General features: G+C 41.8%; 1 protein-coding gene across 2 annotated transcripts in view; it reads right to left on the reverse strand.

Moving 5' to 3' along the window:
* The window catches only part of LOC115466969 (sonic hedgehog protein-like), a 30,955-nt gene extending 11,965 nt beyond the window's left edge, over positions 1-18,990 (reverse strand). The window contains exon 1 of one of the 2 annotated variants that reach the window (XM_030198584.1): positions 17,529-17,610. In XM_030198584.1, the coding sequence (XP_030054444.1) occupies positions 17,529-17,546 (18 nt within the window). In that variant the 5' untranslated portion in view covers positions 17,547-17,610. Of the gene's footprint in view, positions 1-17,528; positions 17,611-18,344 lie in introns of those variants that run through there. The other variant, XM_030198575.1, reaches the window with a different exon arrangement.
* Between the last annotated feature and the right edge of the window lie 210 nt (positions 18,991-19,200).

Here is a 19,200-nt window from a genome sequence, read left to right on the forward strand (position 1 = left end):
GGAGATGGCTGGAGGGGAGGGAAGACAGATGAAGTAGATGCACATTGATGAAGGGGAGGGGAGTGAGAAGAAATGCTAGATATGGATGGAGGGGAAACTGCTGAATTTAAGGGCTGGATCGGAACACTTTGAGGGCAGATACTGAAACTCGAGGAAGGATAGGGACAGGGCTACAGATGGTAGGACACATAAGGACACAGGAGGATGGTGGACATGATGAGTGAAAAAATATCAACTGGAAAGAAGACACTGCATAAAACAGAAGACACTTGGACCAAAGCAAATAGAAAAACCAAATGGTCAGACAACAAAGGTAGAAAAAAAGTATTTTATTCAGAATGTATTAATTGGAATATGTCAGCTTTTGGAAATTTGCATCTGTGATATTTTGCATGTAAGTTTCAATTTTTCTAGTATTGCTGCATGCTGAGTCTAACTTCTTGAGGTAACTTTCCAGTTCAGTATTTTGCCTTCATATTTTTTTATTTCTAGTTCCTTGTGTCACATCTGTTGTCATGTGTTTTTCATGTGTGATCAAGGTGCAGTATTCTGCTAGTGTGTAGTATTTGCAGCCCTTTTTGTTTGTTTGGTTTTTTTTTCATTAGGTAGTGAACTGGTGTTTTAGAGCCCTGTGTAATTACAGTGCTGCCTTTCCACACATAAGGTTGTAGCTCGTCGTGTCCTTGGAATTAGTTCTGTTATAGTTTGGTTAAGGTTATGAGTGGGTTTTTGCACAAGTTTGTGTATAGTGTTTTGCAGTGGAGAGATTGTGCGTTGGCCTTACTGAGATGGCACCAAAACATCAGAAAGGGTATAGAGCCTAAATCATTACACACTACCTCTTGAAGGATCTACATATAGAGCTTATGCATTTCTAAGGTCTAGACTGGCATGGTATGGGAAAGGGGTGGGGAAATACTACTAGAAAGGAAGAGGGAGTGCTGGATAAGGAGGAAAGAAGAAAGGAAGGAAGGAAGGAAGGGAGAAAGAGCTGGAATTTTTGGGAATAACCATAATATATATGTATGAGATATCTCATACATATTCATTATGGTTATTCCCAAAAAAGCCAGTTCTTTCTCCCTTCCTTCCTTCATTCCTCCATATTAGCATATTCATATATACACACACACATATATATATATATATATATATATATATATATATATATATATATATATATATATATATATATATACACATATACACTAGCCGTTTAGCCCGTTAAAACGGGCGAGATTTTTGTTTTGCAAAATTACTCTGTCCCCTGCCCTCTCCCCTCCCCTCCATCCACGTACATCTCCTTCCTGTCTTCCCTCTCCTTCTTCCATGTCCAGCATTTCTCCTGCCCTCCCCTCCATCCATCTATGTCCATTAGCTCTCCTCTCTCCCCTGCCCTCCCCACCCATGGCCAGCGATTTTCTTTTACCCCATGTCCTCCCCCCCTCTTTCTTACCCCCTGTCCTCCCCTGTCATTCACATCCAGTTATTTTCCTCTATCCCCTTCTCTCTCCTCTGTCCCCTCCCCTCCATCCATCCATCCATGTGCATCTTCCTGTCTTCCCTCACCTGCATCCATGCCCAGCATTTCTCCTTCCCTCCCCTGCATCCATATCCAGCACTTCTCCTGCCCTCCCCCCGAGGTCGCTGCCGCTGACCCTCCCCCCGAGGTCGCCGCTACCGCCCCTCTGCCCCAGGGTGGCCGCCGGCCCCCCTCCACCCGGGCCGGGGGATCTCCTCTCCTCTCCATTGAGCTTGCAGTGCCTCACCTCCGAAACCGCAGCAGGCAGATCGCCTCCCGTTGGCCGGACACAGGCAGGGAAGGAAGGCCAACAGGAGGCGATCTGCCTGCTGCAGTTTCGGCACTGTAAGTACAATGGCGAGGGCCTGGCCCGGGTGGAGGGGTGTCGCCGGCGACCTCGGGGGGGGGGGGGGGGGAGCGGTAGCAACCTCGGCGATTCCCTCCTTCCCCTTCCGTGTTCCAGGTCCACTCCTCAGCGCAGCGTTTCTTTCCCTCTCTGTTCCGTCCTCTGACATCATCACGTCTTGACGTAGGGGCGGGACAGAGAGGGAAGTCTCTACTGCGCATTTGTGGGTAAGTCAGTCACTTGCCATTTATATATTAGATATGCAAATGAATATACTAATATGCCCTGCCCCATCCTTTGCCTCTCCAAATGAAACAGTCAAACTACATACCATGGGGAGGCAGGCAGGGGAGAGAGATTGAGAAATGCTGGGCCCCAGGGTGGGGGTGCGAAAGAAAAGGGAGTAAGGGACACAGAGGTGAGATGCAGGACATGACATATAGGAATGCGAAATGATGGTGGACATGGAGAAAGAAGAAATATCAAATAGGCAGGAGACCCTAGAAAAAGCAGAAGATGAATGGGACTGGGAAAGGGAAGGAGAGGAACATAGCTGATGGTGGATGGTACTAGGGAGAGAAGAGAAACAAAGCAGAAGATGGATGGGATAGGGGAAGAAGAGGAACAGAGCAGAAGATGAATGGGACTAGGGGGAAAAAAGAGGAACAGAGCAGAACATGGGTGGGGCTAGGGATGGGAGAAGGGGAACAGAGCAGAAGATGACTGGGACTTGGTGATTGAATGGGAGAGTTGTGTGGAGCAGAGTAGGGAATTATGCATGGAAAAGATGAAGTGGGAATTTCAAGCAGATAGTGAGTGCTTGACAGTTGGTGGGGTATGCGTGAGGGAATGTTAATGGATTGGGAGAATGAGTGAGAATGTGAAATGAAGGGGTAAGAGAATGGGGATAAATTGTAGGGGAAGGTTGAGATGTAGCGTGAATGACCTGGAAGAATAGAGACAGGATGAGAGGCATTAAAAAAGGTTGGGTGTTCTGGAGAAGGATATGAGAGAAAGCGGATGCATCTCTCAAGCGATTGAGTGAGGGTGGAAATAGGGTTAAAAAGATGGGGAAAGAGAGGCAATAGGATATGGGGTATAGAAGAATGGCCTGGAGGCAAGGGAAGGACAGAGAGACAGGGATGGAGCTGGGGCTGGTGAGGGGATGAGAGGTAGTAGAGAGCAGATGAGTACAAAAGATGGAAATGGGGGACTGAGGAGGGGAATAGGAAACTTGGGAAAAAGAAAGACAGAAGGGGCAATGAGATTGCTGGAGGGGGGATGAGAGGGAGATGGAGAAAGCTGGTAGGTAGATGAGAGGTGAAATGGAGGGTAATAGACTAGAGGGTGATAGGGAGAATGAGGGGTAAACATCATATATAGGTGGATATAGAGGCACAGAAGAGAAAAGAAACATAAAAAAAGACAGATTAGTGCCAGACGGATAAAGAGAAGGAAGTGAAGAAGGACAAGAGGAGAGAGAAGAAATGGAAAGGCAAACCTGGACAAGAATTTAGGCGAAGACTGACACAAAAAGTGGAACAGATTGGGACCAACCCAATTAGAAATGTGCCCAGACAACAAAGGTAGAATTATTTTTTATTTAATTCTTTTTAAAGGTTGGAATGTGGTTGTTTTGAAAAATGTACATCTTATCAATTTTTTTTGTTTTAGCAGAGTACAGGAGAAACTGCATTTCTGTTTCTTTTACCAGAATTGCATTGCATATAGAGTCTGGGTTTCTTTGGCAGAGGGGAAGAGGGTCTCCATTTCAGTTTCTGTCTGCTTGTTTTTTTGTGGTCCCTTATTTTGTATGAGGTGAGGGTCTGGAAAACACAGAACTAACCCATCTGAAGACATTATTCTGGAAGGTATGAAACTACTTTCTATTACTGTCAGCTATTGTACCTCCTCAATACTGCATTTCTACATCTAGAGCCTATGTATCTCTAAGGTCTACATTGGGGTAAGGAAGAAGGAAGGGATAAAGAGCTGGGCTTTTGGAAAAGGAGAAAAGGTCAAGATAGTGGTGTCAGGCCTAGGGAAGAGGAACAGAAAAAGTGTGATTTCCCCTTGCTAATTCATGAGAGAAATTTCCTATTGTCTAATTTTCGGTTACAAAACATTATGTATGTATTATATATATTCACTGTTTTGATTTAGCGGCTTCCTATTCAGTTTGTTTTTGTCTTTTTTTAAAATAACCATAATGGATATGTATGAGATGTATATATGCAAATGAATATGCTAATGTGCCAAATGAAACTGTCAAACTACGCCAATGGGAGAGAGTATGCAAGGATGAGAAGGAAAAGAGAAAAGGTGTACCAGGATTGGTTGGAGGGTGAGAAAGAATGCGTGTATCAGGAGGAAGGAGGAAAGGTGTGTTTATGTGTGTAGGAGAGGGGAATTGGGAAGAAGGAAGAATTCCTGAGAAAAGTGTGAAGGGGCAGAAGTAGAGAGAATAAAGGAGGAAGAAGTGAAGGATGAGGGAATTATTGAGAACCATCCTGAGAGAATAAAATGGGCAACAGAAGAAGAAATCAGAGGGGAGAGGAAATGAGGGAAAATAAATAAGGAAGGCATGTTTCACTCTGCTGCAGCTAAACCAGAACAGGTGAGAAGTTTGAGACTGGTAGTGGCAAGCCTTGGAGCAGGGGCTGAGGGCCCAAAAGAGAGAGTGTGCATGTGTGTGGAAAAGAATATGTGTGTTGTAGTCAAGGAAAAGGTAATCGAAATCAATCTGAAGGGAGGAGGAGAAAGTCCCCCTCCCACTAATCTGAAATCCCTACCCCTTCCCCCACCCAAACAAAGGTTACTTCCTGTTCCGGGGCAGAAGTTGCATGGAACGAACGACGGACAGGTGCGCGCAGCACGCCCCCAGCGGCATGCACCCCGGCGGGGTGTGCTTTCGCGGGGGGGGGGGGGTGTCCTTTCACTGGGGGGGGGGGCGCTGCACCCGGGGGACAGGGCGTAACGGCGATCCGCCCCGGGTGTCAGCCCCCCTAGGAACGCCACTGAAGGATATTCACCTATTCTTTGCTTGCCAACTATATATTAGAGGAGAAAAGAGAACAGAGCTCAGTAAAGCCTGTCTACACCTTTTATGCTAATGGTTAGTGTAACACACCTCTCTCTACATGGCATAACAACACAAAGGTTTGCAACAACGACAAATCTCCAACATGACCAACTACAATCATGGCGTCAAATCTTTGGCTTTACCTAATTATAATCCTTACTAATTGTGGTCAATGGCACCTCGCCCATTCTCTCAACTTACCAAAGAACTACAACCCACTTCCAGCCCATCCTTACTCTCTTAATTGGGATCTACCTACCACCAACTTGATCGACTGTACACAAACTCTACCTCACCCTGTTGAAATCCTACAATGTCCTCCCAAATATAAATGCTTCAACAAAACCTGTCCGAGATCAAAGAATCAGAGCCGTTCCCTCAAACAACTACAACTACAAAAAACTTACAATTCTTCCATTATCCTCATTCCTTGTTACTACCTTGATCAGTGGGCAACAAAATACCACTCGTTAAAGACTGGGTAGAAGAACATCAACTGGGATGTCTCTTTTTGATGGAAACCTGGCTACTCTCTAAAGAAGATCCTCAAGTCAAAGAACTAACCCCTGTGGGATATGAAACTATTACACTGACCAGGAACAGAAAAAGGGGAGGAGGCATTACTGTAGTATACAAGGAAATATTCAACATTTCTCTTACTGACTCGTTTCTAACTCCAGACTTAGAAATCCTCGCTTGCCACTTTGAAGACTCTTCGTCACAATACTATTTAACATGCATACTGTGGTACAGCCCCCCCACACCAACAAGTGGTCTAAAGTGTATCCTCAATTCTGCAAATTCGTTTCAAAAAACTCCATAGATAGCTCTTACAGTCTATTACTAGAAGACATTAATGTTCACTTAGAAAATTTGGCAGACACTAGCAGGAACAATCTCTGCACATTTCTGTCTTTTCTGAACTACATAATACCTTCCCCCTCACCAACCCACACTAAGGACCAACAGTTAGACCTAGAGGGGCATAATCGAAAGGGACGCTCATGTTTTCCTGAGGACGTCCTCGCAGGATGTCCTGGTGAAGGGGCGGGGAAACCCGTATTATCGAAACAAGATGGGCGTCCATCTTTTGTTTCGATAATACGGTCGGGAATGCCCAAATCACGAAAGGTCGACCTTAGAGATGGTCGTCCCTGATTTTCGGTGATAATGGAAACTAAGGATGCCCATCTCAGAAACGACCAAATCCAAGCCATTTGGTCATGGGAGGAGCCAGCATTCACAGTGCACTGGTCCCCCTCACATGCCAGGACACCAACCGGGCACCCTAGGGGGCACTTCAGTGGACTTCACAAATTGTTCCCAGGTGCATAGCTCCCTTATCTTGTGTGCTGAGCCCCCCAACCCCCCCAAAACCCACTCCTCACAACTGTACACCACTACCATAGCCCTAAGGGGTGAAGGGGACACCTACATGTGGGTACAGTGGGTTTCTAGTGGGTTTTGGAGGGCTCATATTTACCACCATAAGTGTAACAGGTAGGGGGGATGGGCCTGGGTCCGCCCGCCTGAAGTGCACTGCACCCGCTAAAACTGCTCCTGGGACCTGCATACTGCTGTTATGGAGCTGCGTATGACATTTGAGGCTGGCAAAAAATATTTTAAAGTTTTTTTTAGGGTGGGAGGGGGTTAGTGACCACTGGGGGAATAAGGGGAGGACATCCCCGATTCCCTCTGGTGTGGTCAGTTCGAGCACCTTTTTGAGGCTTGGTCATAACAAAAAATGAACCAAGTAAAGTCGCCCCAAGTGCTTGTCAGGGACACCCTTCTTTTTTTCCATTACTGGTCGAGGACATCCTAGTGTTAGGCACGCCCCAGTCCCGCCTTTGCTATGCTTCTGAAACGCCCCCGTGAACTTTGGTCGTCCCCACGACGGAAAGCAGTTGAGGACGCCCAAAATTGGCTTTCGATTAAGCCGATTTGGGTGACCCTGGGAGAAGGACGCCCATCTCCCGATTTGTGTCGAAATATGGGCGCCCTTCTCTTTCGAAAATAAGCCTGCTAGTCACTTTCAGCGACAATGGACACATGAACCCTAATATCAGATTGTCAGACATATGCTGGGAAGATTTATTATGGTCCAATCACTATAGATGTTATTTCACAATTAATTGGAACTACTTTAAGAAAATTCCCAACTCACAACAACACCTCATTACATCCAGAGGGAGAAAAGAACCCAGCACTTTCTGGAACGCTGTACTACTACGATTATCTGGAGAAGGAATAGTTGACTTGGAAACCAACTGGCTAAAGCTAGCCTCGAGACTTTGAATGAAATCACACCTCTCTGCTCCAAAACTAAGCTGGTATGGAAGAGCAGATCTATTGAAACTAAAAAGAGAATGCAGAAAACTAGAATGCAAATGGAATAAAGACAAATCCGACCTTTATATAGAGCCAATTAGTGAGTGGCAGTCCACAACTACAAAAAAGCCACAACCTTAGTCAGGAAAAAATACTACACAGAGCTGATTCAAAAAGAGGGATGCAATATGAAACAACTATTCTCCATTGTCAACTCACTTACTACACGTACAATACCTGGAAACCTGGTGATTGAAAAACTTCCCACAGCAAGCCAACTAGCCACACACTTCCCAGACAAGGTCAATAAGCTCAAAATTGGTCTCCCCTCTGCCACTGACAAAAATTTTGATTCACCAATGAACCTATCCCATAAATAAGATATCCCTACAAACAGATCCTGGAAAGAATTTGACACTACACAGTGGTCTACCTTCATCAAACTATTCTCAAAGTAAGCTCATTCTTATTGCATACTAGATATCTGACCTCCCTACTAAATGAATGCAGCCCCACCATCATTCCATGCTAAAGTCCACTCATGGATCAAACAGAAACTGTCACAAGGTATCTTTTCTCAAAGCCTAGTTGAAATCATCATCACACTAATACCTAAAGATCCCAGTCAACCCAGACAAATGATTTCCAACTATGGCTTCCATTCCATTCTTCACTAAATTAATGGAGGGAATGGTGACTCTACAGCTTGACCATTACCTGGACCTACACAATATCCTTCCAACATTCCAATCTGGATTATGAGTGTTTTTCAGCACAGAAACAGTACTGAGTTCCATGTTGGACCGCATCCAACTACTGATAAGCAATGGAAAAAGCGCACTGCTACTCCAATTTGATTTGTCCTCAGTGTTCGACCTCGTAGACCACGCTCTTTTGCTATGCAACCTTGAGGATATGGGAATCACTGGAATTGTATTAAAGTGGTTCAGAGGCATCCTGGAAAGCAGATCATACAGAATCAAACTGCATATAGACTTTTTAAAAAGTATTTTTATGAGAATTTTCAGTAAAATAAAAAAAAACAGCAACCCCAGTACTTAACTGACAACACAATGGAACAGCGCTGAGGAAAAGACAAATACTTAAAAATTAGAAATTAAATAAAAGTAGAATTAAAAGGTTTTATCCAGCATAGGAGGCAAGTGATTAACATGTATGAAGGGCTGCCGATCTGAAATAGCTTTGTGCTATAGGAGATCACCTAGCCAATTTGATTTGCTCTATGATGCCTCCTATCTGGTTTTTCCTTATTAAGTTTTGTTGGACTTTTTTTTTTACTTATATAGCCTTATGTTTCTCACCACTTTTGTTCAGTTTTGCTACTCCTTTTGTTTTATTCAAAACAGTTCTATTAGTGCAAGATATTGACAATTAGTGGCACTTAAGTGCCAACTTGGGTCCAATCAAACAATTAAGATGCGCAAGTGAATGAGGTATTCCATGAAATATATGCACATGTTTGCATGTAACTGTGTGAGCCATTACAGAATTAGGGAGTTAGTGGACTGAATTTTGTTACTATCTGGGTAGCACCAGAGTGGTAAGTGGCAATGTTCAGTAGTATTATCTTGATAATGCTGCTGAAAATCTATGGTTGGCCCCCAGTGAGCCCCGGTGCTCCTACCCAGATAAATGCCGTGACCGTATATCGACCCCTTCATAATTAGCTGGGGAAATTCCCCAAGCTGAATATTTCTTTTCACTCAATATGCACACAGGTACATTTGTATCGGAGGACTTTCTCACTCCAGCCCAAATTTTTAAAGGGAAGCTGTATTTATATGATACAGTCACACCAAAACACACCAACATACACACACGTATGCGTTCTCACACTCTTTACTCATATGCACATGCATGTACTCTCACTCTTCAGACACAGACATGCACATACTCTGTCACTTTTCAGATAAACACAAACATGCTTACTCTTCTGTTATTATGCTGCTGTTCACCTGCTCATTGTGTCTCCTCCCCCCTCAATCAGCTCTGACCACCATCAAATAAAGTTCTTGCATTTGCTGCCACCAATTGTTCTCACCCTGCAGCAAATCCTTCACCCCTTCTCCCATTCTGCTTATTTTTCTAGCCCACCTCAACAACTCCCCCCCCCCCCCCCCAATCCCCAAGATACTTTCTCGGTCCACTCAGTCTTTTCAAGGTCTCATACAGAACTCAGTTTTCCCCATAGCCTTGCACTTCATCCCCTCCTTTCTGTGAGTAGACATTCACCCCACTAGCTGGATCCTATCACAGTCTCTCCCTGGAAGGGTGGGAGGATGACACTGGAAAATCTATAGAGAGCTAAACTCTGAAAAATATCTAGATTCTTTAGACATCCTCGTGGCTTTAAGACAATTAATTCACAAATCTGTAGAATCCTGAAAAAATCCAGACAGTTGGCAACCCTAGCTTCCTAAAGTCTGAGTTCATCTTACAGGGCCCTACGCACCAGTCTAGTTTCCCTATTACTTATTCCAGCCCTGTTAAGATTAATTTACAAGGATTTTGGTCAATGGTCAATCCACTTAGGTAAGAAGGAAATCTGTTTTAGAGGAAGGCTCATTAACTCATCCTCAGTATGCCACTGTATTTTCTCTTTACACTCATTACAGTTTTCATATTTTATCTATCTATCTGAATGTTGCAAGTATGTGTTAGGTTGAATAGCTAGCTAGGAAGCAAGTAGCTATGGCAGTAAACCTCAAAATTCAGTTTGAAACTGTACACAGAAAAACCTGTAAAACAGTGCGGAATCTGATAATTTCTACTATTCTATCATGAGACATAACCCATTTTCTATTTTTTCCCCACAACTGAGTATAAAGAAAAGGCAAAAGAAGAAGAAAATATATAAAATCTTCTTTAATTTATTAGCAATATATTAGAGATCTGCACCAGATATGAGGTGATGAAAAACCAGGTTCAGATCAATGAAAATATTCCCTTATTTCTAATAGGGGGAAACAATGATGCAAAACTGATGGGCATATTTAATAAAAAAAACCCCATTGCTCCATAGGAGTAATGGAATCAACATTCTGCTGCATCCAGAAGATGACAGTATGGAAAGGGTTAACAGTTTTTGAAAGAAGAAAGCAGAGAGAGGTCCATCAAAAGAAGAGGTTTTGAGGACAGAAATAGATAGCATATTATTCTTTTAAAACAAGTCTAGAAGGGACCCAGGAAACTAAAACCAGGCAAAACCTTACTTTTTTTAAATGATGAGATTTTAAGATTTTAAGGCTGAGTTCATTTTCCAGGGTTCCCCTAAGCCCTAGACATCTTACTTTTTTCTGTTCTGCCTCAGCTTTTTCTCTATATTGTTCAGACGCCCATGAGTTAGTGCTTTTACTTTACCACCAAGTGTGAAGAACAGATTTCTACTTCTTCTTTGGCTAAAATGTTATTTCTGCAAAGTAGCATGAGTAGATGTCACACAGAACATAAAAATGGGAATTTTCCAGATTGTATAAATGTATCTTTTTTTAAAACTTCATAATCATTTATGAAGATTTCAGCATCACCACTTTGACAAACTCATGGCATATAAATATCAGCATTGCACAGTTCTGCAGTGTAACCAGGTGCAAAAATGTAGTACTCAGTGTAATTACCAGGCAGGCACAAATTAATTAAATGCAACATAATTTTTGCATCATTTAAAAAAAAGCTTGGTCTAATGCTCTTATACTATAAATAGTGCTGGCACTGACTTCAGCCCTGAGGGTTAGAGATCTTGTGAAAATAACCATTTCTTATCAATTTCTAATATAATATAAAGCACACAAATGACCCAGATAATGCACAGTTTTGTATAGCAACACACTGAAAAATATAGGCACACAGTAGCACACAGAAAAACACTCAAACGTAGAAGAATCTCTTGCAAAGTTGAGACATTTTAAAAACAGTGCAACCAAATATATCTTTGCTTTTCAGTAGTGGGAATTTGAAGCACAAAGGAGCCTGTGCAGGACCTCTATTTTAATATGTTTAAATATTTTATAAATCCCATTACACTTTGCAGAAGGACAGCCCTTCCCTCACTGTTTCCAGAGGTCCCCAAGCCCAGTCCATGGTGACTGCAGCCCAGTCAGGTTTTTTAGCATTTCTACAATGAATATCTACAAGGTCTATATGTCTTCACTGACTCCACTGGATGCAAATAGAGCTCATGCATATTCATTGTGGAAATCCTGAAAGAAATGCAGTCCTTGAGGACCACATCTGGGGAACCCTACTATCTGAATTCCTACCATTTGAATTTTAAGCAATTTGATTTTCACATGAAATGAAGGCACATAAGATTCAGACAGTAACTTGTCTTAACTTGCTGTGCTATTTTCAGTGCTAAAGACTATCCCCCAAATTTTATAAGGGACACCTTAAGTTGTGTGTGTTAATTTGGCTGCATGGTCAAATTACGTGCACAACTTAATTGATTAACAAGCCAATCAATGTTGATAATTGGTACTTAGTAACCAATTAGTGGCACTAATTGGATTTAATTAGAATTTACATGCACAACTTTCTAGGTGTAATCTATAATGTGGGGAGTGTAAATTCTAATGCACGCAGTCAAAAAGGGGGTGTGGCCATGGGTATGTAATGGGTGGGTTGTGAGCATTTCAGAAAACTATGTGCAATATTGTGGAATATACCTGATCTGCGCCTAAATTAGGCACAGGTATTTAGGTCTAGCTTTAGGTGGCCTAAATGGGTGTACCTAAATTTTAATTGCAAGAATGACCGCTAAGCACATTCCATAAACTACGCATGATTTTTTGGCGCTGATTTTTAAAGTGTCATTTATATAATTTGGCCCTATATCCCTACGTTGTGATATGATCGCAGCACTAACATTTTGTAAATGAGCCCCTAAATCTTGCTTTATTTATAGCTGTGAGGGCTCAATATTATTATCACACCATTACCTGTTTAATCAAATGTATAAGGGAGAGTAGACTCAGATAAAGAGGTTTTGAAAGAGACCCAAAGATGGAACAGTGCCAAGAAAGAAGCAAGTCACTTCATTTTATCTCTACATGAAAATATTTTGGCTGCTGATTTGTTAGAGAAGCAGAAGGGTTTCTTTTTTTTTTAACCTCAGGTAAATCTACCTGAGTAAAATGGAGCTGTACCACCCTTAGTTTCCAAAGTAGTTTGATTAATGGTCAACATGTATGTAAATAAAGAAGAAAGCTATTTACCTAAGAGGTGGGTGGAATTTTACCAGGGTCCTGTCTCCCTTATGTTCCACCTTTGTGTTCCAGTGAAAATAGGATCTAGCTATAAATGTTTGAGGCGTGAGCAATGACTGCCTAAGAAGTGAACACATAGGACTTTAGAAACTTATGCTCTGTGAGGATACGCTATCCTTTAGTGCAAACAGACTCAAGTTCTGGCAAAGTGTCTTGGGAGACAAAATAGTTTACTGCACCTAATTGAACACATTAAAGCCTATAAGTTATGCTAAGTGTATTAAAAGCTGCACCAGCACAAAACACCCTGATTTTCACTTTCCATTACACAATTCATTAGGCTTCTCCCTCTTTTTTCCAGCATCTAATACAGGGTATGAAACACATGTCTTCAACACGTTTTAGATTGTAGAAATATTTACATAATGACATAGGATGAAGAAAGACTCTGAAGGTGTACAAAGGATTAGTACAAAACATGTGCAACTTTCTTCAAATCAGTCACCTTACTTTCTAACTCTTCCTACTCTCTTACCTATCTATATGTTATATTTACCCTTCACTATCAATTAAAATGTTCTATTACGTATTGTGTTGACATTGTAAGTAGTATACTATGCCTTACTTTGCATTGTTATTTGAATATTTTTACTGCTGTAATTGCCTATTGCTCATGTTTGGTCTATTCTTACTGTACACCGCCTTGAGTGAATTCCTTCAAAAAGGCAATAAATAAATCCTAATAAATAAATAAAATAAAAAAAATTTCTACTTCCAATATGGCAGGTACAACAGCTATCATGTAAGTGTAATTTACCTCCACAGCAAAGAGTTTTTCCGAAGTACAAAAGAAAGAAATACGACTCTATTAGACTTGTTTCTTAGTGGTTGCTGCAGTGGGATGAGAACTCTTTCCACTGATAATTCTTCAGACCTGGGGCAAGTCACTTGGCCATCACTGGCTTACGTACCAGCAGACTGTAAGCTCTGTGGGGCAGGAACATATCCACTATACCTGAATTTGCAACTCATCTTGAGCATGGATTTGAAAAAGCAGGTAATTAAATCCCAAATTCAAGTTTCCATTTATTAGTATAGTAGTGATGACATGCTGAGATCTTCACAGCAAACTGGTTAGAAATTGCAACCAGAAACAAAAACTGAACCTGAACCCTCTTTGCTTTCACATTCTTTCCCAGGAGACATACAAAATCAGTGTCAGAAATGTGGAAGACATGGGGATGAGGTTACCCAACAGGAGAAAGATGACTGTGCCTGGTAGTAGTTCATAGAAGATACAGAATACCAATGAAAGGGACACAACCTTACTCTTTATACAGAGAATGGAAGAAACCTTTAGGAAAACAAGGCTTATGGCCCTAAAAGCATGCAGAAATCTGCAAGTCTCCCTGCACTTACATCACAGCAAGAGCTTAGTTGAAACACTCATCAAGACGTGAGTAGAATTGAGAATGAAAGGGAAACACACTGCATAATAGCAGACAGGAGCTGATGCAGACAGGGGATCACACAGTGTCTTCTACCACTCACTTTGTAAGTGTGTTTTATCATGTGTTATAAACGCAAGGTTTGAAGCTAAGGCCCTGTCTGCAGACATTGAATATAGAGTTTTAGTTTCCAAAAGTATCCATGAACGCAAACTGGGAGAGAGGCTTTGGCTTTAGATATCTGACATGTTCTTTGTGCTCACAATCCCATGTTTTTCCTTGAGTTTATATATTTTTTTATTGAATTCATACAGATTTTTATATAAAATTTCTATTTAGTGGATATAATATTAACTTATTTGGAAGGACTCTTCTACCATATTGTACATTATTTAATGAAACAATATAAAGGCTGTTTTATAGCACCTGGGATGGATATTGATCTATGGATTTCCAAATTCCCAGAAATGTTTTGACTATTGGTACTTTAATGGCAACATTTGTTCCTTATATTGCACCAAGTATGTATCTATTGAAAGGCACTATCCTTCCAGTTGAGCAGAATCTCAGTTTAAATACTCAGGTGGGTTCCAGTTTCCTAATGGAGCCTTCAGAGAACATGGTTTCTACTGCTATGGCCTCTGCCTAGTTTCCATCTCTATCTTTTAACCTTTTCTAAATTAGCTGCAATGTGTCTGAGCTCCAGGAGAAATCTGAAGAGTCAAAACTGTTTTCAAGGCTAGAGGTCGGTTAAGGGGTAGAGAGGAAGGATTCTTTAAATCTTATTCTCGTTGGTGCATTGAGAACTTTTGAGTAGAATAAAGTTTCCGAAAGACAGACACACTGTTAGAATCTCTAAATCTGAGGTGAAGGTTTATACCGGGACATCTCTGGGTCTTTTCACATTAATTCAGTGTTGAAAAGGTTCTCAATACATCCAAACTGCTTTTATCTACTGCAAGAAGCCATTGCTTGGCAAATCACTCACTACAGCTCTCAGGATAGCAGGTATTTGCACTGAGCACGGCAAGATCCATTCACCCGGTTTCAAAATGTTTTTACACATTCTTAAAGAGCTAAGAAACATTATATCACTGCAGCTTATGTGTCACTCAAGACGTGTATGAAAAATGGAAGCAAGAACCCCCCCCCCCTCCCCTCCCCTTGAGGACCATGTTAAAACCAAGTCAGTTATTATTTTAACTGGCACAAACAGTAGTAACAAACATTGACTGCCACAATCCTTTCATCTTTATTGATTGTTCTGATCTTTCTATTGCTCTTATATAGATAATGCAACTTTACAACAACTTGGGGTAAGTCAGGAAAATTTATTTCACATTCTGTGTAGAATTAATCTGGTACCTTTAGACAATAATGTAAAAACTATGGATTTCTTAAAGCAAATTTTAGGCCTAAACAAATGATCACATACCTTCTTTAGGAATATATTAAAAATATTTCAAAGGAGGAATGGTGTGGCAACCAGAAGACCAATTAACTAAATTTAGGCCTTAAAAGACATATTCAACAGGTGACTTCTCTGCTAACTCTTGTTGGGATTCTTCAGGTAGGATGCGTGGGACAACTCTTCCCATCATATCACCAAACACATAGCAAAACACATTTCCACTTCCCTTAGGTGGGAGAAACTAGGCATGATTCTTTCTGGATTACTTTTAGAGACAAGACTGTACTTCTTAACAGGAAAGTTGAACTATGCATTTCACAGCTCTGGAAAGATCAAGGCATCTGCTGTTCACATACATTCAACCCCAAAGACTCCATGTTCAGGTCTGAGCGTTTTTCTGGAGGGTGGGTGGGTGGTGGCAACCACCTTCTATAATCAACTGCGAGTTCTGTTTGCTATTGATAAGTGAATTGATGTCATGGGGGAGAGGTTCGGGTCTTTATTTGCAGTACTATACCTCTCTGTCTTACACTTTTACCAATTTTCCACAAAAAGTATATTTTCCTTCACTTAGTCTAGGGGAAAAGGAAGGGTGGGGTGAATTTTCTTTTTCATATTGCTAATACATACACCTTCCAGATCATAGGATCCGACTCTGTGGGTGCTTGAGCACCCCCAGTATTGAGAAAATTCTTTATATGCATCCAGGGAAGGGTTATTTCCACTGGGCTTAGCACCCCCCCCCCCCCCAAACTTTGAAAAGTTGCCTCCTATGTTCCAGACCAATAGGTACTCATGGTGCTTCCTCAGGAACAATACAAGGGAAGAAACACAGCACCGGTGTTAACTCATTCTGTTAAAGAAGCCGATATTTCTTTTCCCTTTTTAATTTTATTTAAATCTCTCCATATGTAGAAGAGACAGAGACATTCCCTTCAGTTGGATTGTCAGAGTGAAAAGCCCTGAAGCCTGGCTATTTCTTAATTCATTGGGTCGTGTGCCACAAATCAAGCCCAATTCTGTTCAGCCACCGTGAAAGCCCAGCAGGGCTGCCCCGGCTATCGCTTTGTGTGGAAGCAAAGTTGTCGAACAAGCCTTCACTGCCAGCTCCCTAATCTCTTCACAAATGAGCTGCTTGAAGGAAACACTTAACAGGTACCTGTCAGTGTAAACAGCCTGGTGGGTTTAAAAAAAAAAAATGCCAAGCTGATCTCTAAATTCCTCACATCAGGGATCGGTTATAGGTAGGTACAGCAAGATTATTACTGTATATTTGCATAGAAATGTGACTTTAATACACCGACTCTTTTAACCGCTTATCCAGTGGCCACACTTTCAGCCAATAGCTGCGGCGAAGCGTACAAGAAATGCGGATGTCACCTGCAAAGCTTAGCCCTAACCGCCGCCTCCTCTTTGTTTTTCCCTCTTAAGTTAATATTAACTAGTAAGCTAACGCATTCAACAAATATTTTGAAAGTTTAACAGTTCAATTCAGTGAAGATCTTTACATTGTTGACAGAGTTTTTGAGGCGGGCCCTGACACATGCCAAGAATTTAGCAGAAGAACAGATTGCTACATCAACAGAGAAACAGTGACCACTTTGCCCGGATTAAACACCGGGCAGACCCCAAAAGACAGGTCACAGGTACTGTGACATCATAAAGGATCACCTCTCCCGCAGCCTCCCTTTTATAAAGGTGCCCTGTATTGATGGAATTTTCAGGGTTGTCACACTCGTTATGCCCGTGCTTTAGTGCCAAAAATTGACAATAGTCTCTGAAGCGAAAGTATCTGGTTTTGTTTCGTTCATCTGAGGGAAGCTGGCGGGTCAGAAGTTCAAATGCTGCCAGTTAATGCAGCAAAGAGCGACAAACCGTGTGGGAGGCAGTGTTCTCGGGCATGGGCAGGCAGCTCTTCCCTTCTATATGGACTAGAAAATCAGAGAGGAAAAAGGGGGGGGGGGGGGGGGGGGGGAAAGCACCATACGATTTAAGGTGGCTGCTCTCAGATACCACATGCAACCTGTTGTAGAGCTTAAAGGGAGCGAAAGGGGAAAGCCCAAAATGAAATAAGTTTGTATATTTTGAGAAAGAACCAGAGGGCAACTTTCTCTGTTGAGCTAGGCAGCGTTTAAATATTCAATATCTACCAAATATTTCACTGACCTGTATTCGAGTTACCATCTTATTTTACGGATGAGACGTCAGCTAGATATCGTGCAATCGCACGAACTGTAAAACTGTAAGTCAAAATTGGCATAAATAAATTTCAAGGTGAAAATGTGGATTTTTTTTCTTTGCATAAAATGGTTCCGCGTTCCTTTCCTGCGTGTATTAAATGTGTAAGCAGTTGTAAATCTTGGGCAATCTGAATTAAACAGTGGTGATGTAATGCCGAGAAGTTGCATGTCCCTCCCAGACGGAGGGACCAGAGGTTTGGTGCTGAGCATCCTTAAAGAAATATATCCATACTCTGATGGATGCAATTACCAAATACTGGAATTGCAATGCAAGCTGTATAATACAGAAACAGAAGAGAAATAGTTGATTGAGATTTAGCTGCCTGTGGTGGGCGTAGCTTGTCTGTCTGCTGAATTTAGAATTCGTTTGCAATGAGTATAATGAAGGGAAAAAGTAAGAGGCTGTATCAACCATGGATTTGTTGCACCGCATAAATGGCCTGGCGGACCTTCTACACTTTGGGGGTCTCCCTTAGCTAGATACATCTTGTCTAATCAAAGTTCAACCCTGGGAATAAATGCAAGCAGAAATCGCTGAGCAAGTTATATGAAATGCCATGGCACATTTAGAACTGTAAGCACCATACACATTAAGACAGCAAAGCCCCCTGTAAACTTTTGCTGCCAATAATTTTAAATTGCCAAACCATCACATCAATGAGTTTGGGTCTTCTACAGATGCTCAATGTCTGGTCACTTATACAGATTAAAAACACAGAAAATGTATTTGTTTTGCCTCTACCTGTGTCATCAGTCTGTCAGCTCCAGTATTCTCTTCGTCCTTAAAAATAATGTCAGGATTGTAATTTGGGGTTAGTTCTTTAAATCTCTCGGAGTTTCTTGTGATCTTCCCTTCGTATCTTCCACTGGCCCCTAGGGTCTTCTCTGCCACATTGGGAATAAACTGCTTATAGCCTAAAGGGGTCAATTTTTTGGGATGTCTTCTTTTTCCAATGCCCCTGCCCGGTCCACAAGTCAGCCCAGAGGGAACCAAAAGAGCGCAGATGGAACCCACCAGCAGAATTCTGGTCAACAGCAGCATTTTGTCCATTGGATTCAATTACTTGAAAGCTCTCTGTCAGCCTCCCTGGAGCTCTCTCTCTCTCTCTCTTTCCTATGCCCTTGTCTGTGATTTCTGATTCGTTTACTATCCACCGATCCCTAGCAAGACAGGTGCTGAAATGACGGGCTTTTTTTGGTCGCTGATAACGGAACACATCAGAGTTTGCTGGTGAGATAGCAATGAAGAGACAATAAAAAGAAAAGATCTCCTTTAAATTGAAGCAAGGCTAGAGACGATTGTGAGACGAGTCTGCCTTTAGAGCTATATTATAGCTGGCAGGGCCGAGATCTGATTGGCCAAGGCAAGACAAGCTTGTCTTCTGATGTTTTTAACCCTCGAAAAGGCAACAAAATCTTTAAAGATTTTTTTTTCTCCCTTTTACCTGAAGGCTCAGAGCAAAAAAGGGGCGGGGCCAGGCTTTCTTGGGATAACATCAAGTACATGCTGTTGTTAAAACTTTCTTGGCAGAATAGCAAATTTGTCAGCAAGAGTAATAGATGCTTCTGTAAAATAATATCCCGCGCTGCCTGATTGC

This window comes from Microcaecilia unicolor, chromosome 1, assembly GCF_901765095.1.
Source record: "Microcaecilia unicolor chromosome 1, aMicUni1.1, whole genome shotgun sequence".
Taxonomy (NCBI): domain Eukaryota; kingdom Metazoa; phylum Chordata; class Amphibia; order Gymnophiona; family Siphonopidae; genus Microcaecilia; species Microcaecilia unicolor.